Source organism: Carlito syrichta, unplaced genomic scaffold (genome assembly GCF_000164805.1).
Source record: "Carlito syrichta isolate Samal-C Ts95f unplaced genomic scaffold, Tarsius_syrichta-2.0.1 Scaffold314869, whole genome shotgun sequence".
NCBI lineage: Eukaryota > Metazoa > Chordata > Mammalia > Primates > Tarsiidae > Carlito > Carlito syrichta.
The window spans coordinates 529,263-532,734 of NW_007258965.1; the positions used below are offsets into that span (position 1 = coordinate 529,263).

Below are 3,472 nucleotides of genomic sequence, written 5' to 3' on the forward strand. Positions count from 1 at the left end.
AAAATTATCTTATGGCAGTCCATGTCTCAGAGGGTGTTTGTTTTCTGCAAATCTCTGAGTTGTTTTGGGGGCACCATATCTCTAAATCTTATATTTTCTCTCAATAAAGTTGTCTCAGGAAAACCTGATCTGAGTCTGAGGAGGCCAAACCTCTCAGGATTCCCCTTCCTCCCAGGCCAGCCACACAGTTAGGAACAATTTTCCGCTGAATTCAGTGGTGTGTTTCTTCGCCCACGAAATCCTGACACCCATAAGGGGACAGCCCAAATTCTGGTGTTCTCGCTCCACGCCATCTGTGTTCCTGAGCTCCTGGGACAGAACCTGCAGGACAAAACCCGAGGGCGGCAGATCCAATGTGCTCTGGAGTTACCAGGGATCATGTGTCTCAGTGGTAACCCCACCTGGTGCCCAGAGACCTGCTAGGAGACAGAAACGTTCGCCGCTTTCAAAAGCCGCCCCTTCCCTCGGACTCTCTTCCCTTCAAATCCCAATGCAAAACAGTCACAGCCTCAAGTGCCCAGGCCTCCTGCAAGCCAGGCTACCCTGGCATCCTTGCCATGTGCTGACACAAGGAACCCTCATCTCGGCAGCCCCAAGCCCCCTGCTCTGTATTCCTGAGACGCAACCTTCAACCTAAGGGAGATCCCCCACCCTGCCTGTGTGATCCTCGCTGAAGCTACTGTCAGCGGGAGCTCAGAGGTCAGGAGACTTGTCTCCCACTAGATAGTGACTCCTTGGGGAGGGTCTCCAAGTCTGGTGTGTCGACCTCGTCAAGCAGAAAGAGGGTGCTCCATCTCGTGGATGCTGTGGGAAGGGAAAGGCTGCCTGTTACCCCATCTGGCCTCATCTCTTCTAACCCAAGTCCTTCCCCTGAAATGTACAAATATCCACAGTCTGTGATTCAGGGATCTGGCCAGCTGGGCCTATTCAGACTTTGCAGAAAATATCACCAGAGGGAAAGAGTAAGAAGGAGAGGCAGGAGATGGGGATTTGTCCTTATATGGAGTGTGAATCTGAATGAGTCTCTCACCTTCTCTGGCCTCAGGGTCCCCAAAATTAGATGCGGGTTGACAGACAGTTGATATCCAAGGGCTGAGCTGGACTAGATGGCATACAGGTCTGAAGTTTTTCCTCTGAGAAGGTCACTGTTCTGGCCTCGCCCCCGGCTTCCTGTGGAGCCTCCTCTGAGTCTTGAGCTCTTAGTTCCTGAGAGAAGAGCCCTGAGAAACAGACTTGCCCTGGCGGCCCTGGCGGCCCTGGCACCTCCCATCCAAGCATGCTGTTGCTGCTAACACTTCTCTGGGGGAATGAGGGGACAGAGGGGCAGAGACAGTTTGGAGATGGCGGCACGCTGAAAGTGCAGAGGTCAGTGACGGTGCAGGAGGGCCTGTGTGTCTCTGGGCCCTGCTCCTTCTCCTACCCCTGGAACAGCTGGGCTGACTCTGCCCCAGTTCATGGCTACTGGTTCCAGAATGGGGTCAATACACACCCAGACTTGCCAGTGGCCACAAACAACCAATATCGAGAAGTGCAGGAGGGGACCAAGGGCCGATTTCACTTCCTCAGGGATCCGGGAACCAATGACTGCTCCCTGGGAATCAAAGATGCCAGGAAGAGGGACGCGGGCACCTACTTCTTTCACGTGGAGAGAGGAAGTGAGAAATACACTTACACATTTCCCCAGCTGTCTGTGGTTGTGACAGATAAGTCACAGGCTCCAGAGTTGGCCATGGGGTAAGGTCATGAGGTCCCAGGCTGGAGCTGGAATGGGACTCCCAACCTGGGAGGAAGTTGGGAGAGAAGCATGTCAGGCTCAGGTAAGGAGCTGGACCAGAGTCTGAGCTCCTTTCAATGCTGCACCTTGGACCCTCCCTTCTGATCCAGTGTCTCACTCTCCTCACCACCCTGACCCACATGCCCAGCTTTCTCATCCCGCTCTGACCTTGACATTGTTGGCACATAGGGCTGGATGCCCCTTCCTAGCTGGGGTCTGTCCTGTGCTTGACAGAGTGTTGTCAGCATCGAGGCCTCTATGCACCAGATGCCACCAGCACCACCCCACCCAGTGTGACAGTATAAACTGTTCCCACACATTGTCAAATGTCTGTTGGGTTTGAATCTTCCCCATTTGTGACCCTTAGGTCTAGACAACACCATGACACTCAGGTCAGACCAGGAAAGCACCATTCGTGGTACAAAATATGTGGCCCCAGAAGCACCTCAGTCTGGACAGCAGGACTCTTAGATCATGGTCCTATCCACCCCTCATGCCTTGGGGGTCCTTGGGGGATCCCTGTCAAACCCCTAAACATCAGAAGGAACTTCCAGGAAGGTCCATAGACATGGTGAGCAGGACACACATGTGTGGCCACACATGTGTGGCATGTGTGGCCAGGCTCTGGAGCACCAAGGAAGCCCCACAGTGGGAGGTGGGAAATGGTCCCTGCTCCTTCTCTGCTTCCCTCTGGGTGGGTCTCTGGGGTCTCCTGGCTTTGGGGTTTCTCTCCTCTCTGTGCAGAGAAGGATAAGCTCTCACCAAGTGTGTGCCTGAGGTTCCTCTTCTGGGAACCGCTGTGGTCTCCTGCTTTTTCCAGCCTCTGAGTCCCCAGCCCTCCCCCTCACTCACCTCCCCTTCTTTGCTCACACAAGGAGTCCAGAACTCTCTGCCTTAGAGATGCTGTGACTGCTGCGGCCCCTGCAGTGGGTAGACAGACAGCGGGACGTTGGTGGCTGGGCAGAAGTGACAATTGTTTTCCCACAGAGTACCTGGATCTGAGATTCCAACTGGAAGTGCCAGGGTCACTGACAGTGCAGGAGGGTCTGTGTGTCCTTGTACTCTGCAAGTCTTCAATCCAGACTGCTGGAGTGACCTCAATAGTGTCCATGGATACTGATTCCGAGAAGGGGCCAATATATACCAGGACCCTCCAGTGACCACAAACAACCGAATCCAGCTCCTGGGAGACCCCCAGAACAGCAACTGCTCCTTGAGCATCAGAGAGGCCAGGAGGACGGACCAGGGGACATACTTCTTTCGGGTGGAGAAAGGAAAGATAAAAATAAGTTACCTATATCCCAAGCTCTCTCTGCATGTGACAGGTTAGACGTGGGCTCCAGGAGGGGCCACAGGGGAAGTTCATGGGACTGCAGGGCAGAGCTATGAGAGGACCCCTGTCTTGGGAGGGGGCTGGGGGTGAAGTGTGTTTGTTCAGGGAGAAGTTGGACCAGAGCCTGTTCTTCTCTAAGGGCCACACCTCAGACCCTTCCTCCTGATCCTGCGTGCCCTCCTCTCCTCACCAGCCCTGTTGCATACACCCAACATCCTCAACCTTGGGACCTGGAGTCTGGCCACCCCAGGAACTTGATCTGCTCTGTACCCTGGGCCTGTGAGCAGAGGACACCCCCTACAATCTCCTGGACAGGGGCCTCTGTGTCAACCCTCCCCCTACCAGCACCCACTCCTCAGTGCTCA

General features: G+C 54.7%; 1 protein-coding gene across 1 annotated transcript in view; it reads left to right on the forward strand.

The window, feature by feature from the left end:
• Window positions 1–1,276: 1,276 nt before the first annotated feature.
• The window catches only part of LOC103274754 (sialic acid-binding Ig-like lectin 8), a 13,650-nt gene continuing 11,454 nt past the window's right edge, over window positions 1,277–3,472 (forward strand). The window contains exons 1-2 of the mRNA XM_021705991.1: window positions 1,277–1,558; window positions 2,955–3,099. Of these exons, the coding sequence (XP_021561666.1) occupies window positions 1,277–1,558; window positions 2,955–3,099 (427 nt within the window). The remainder of the gene's footprint in view (window positions 1,559–2,954; window positions 3,100–3,472) is intronic.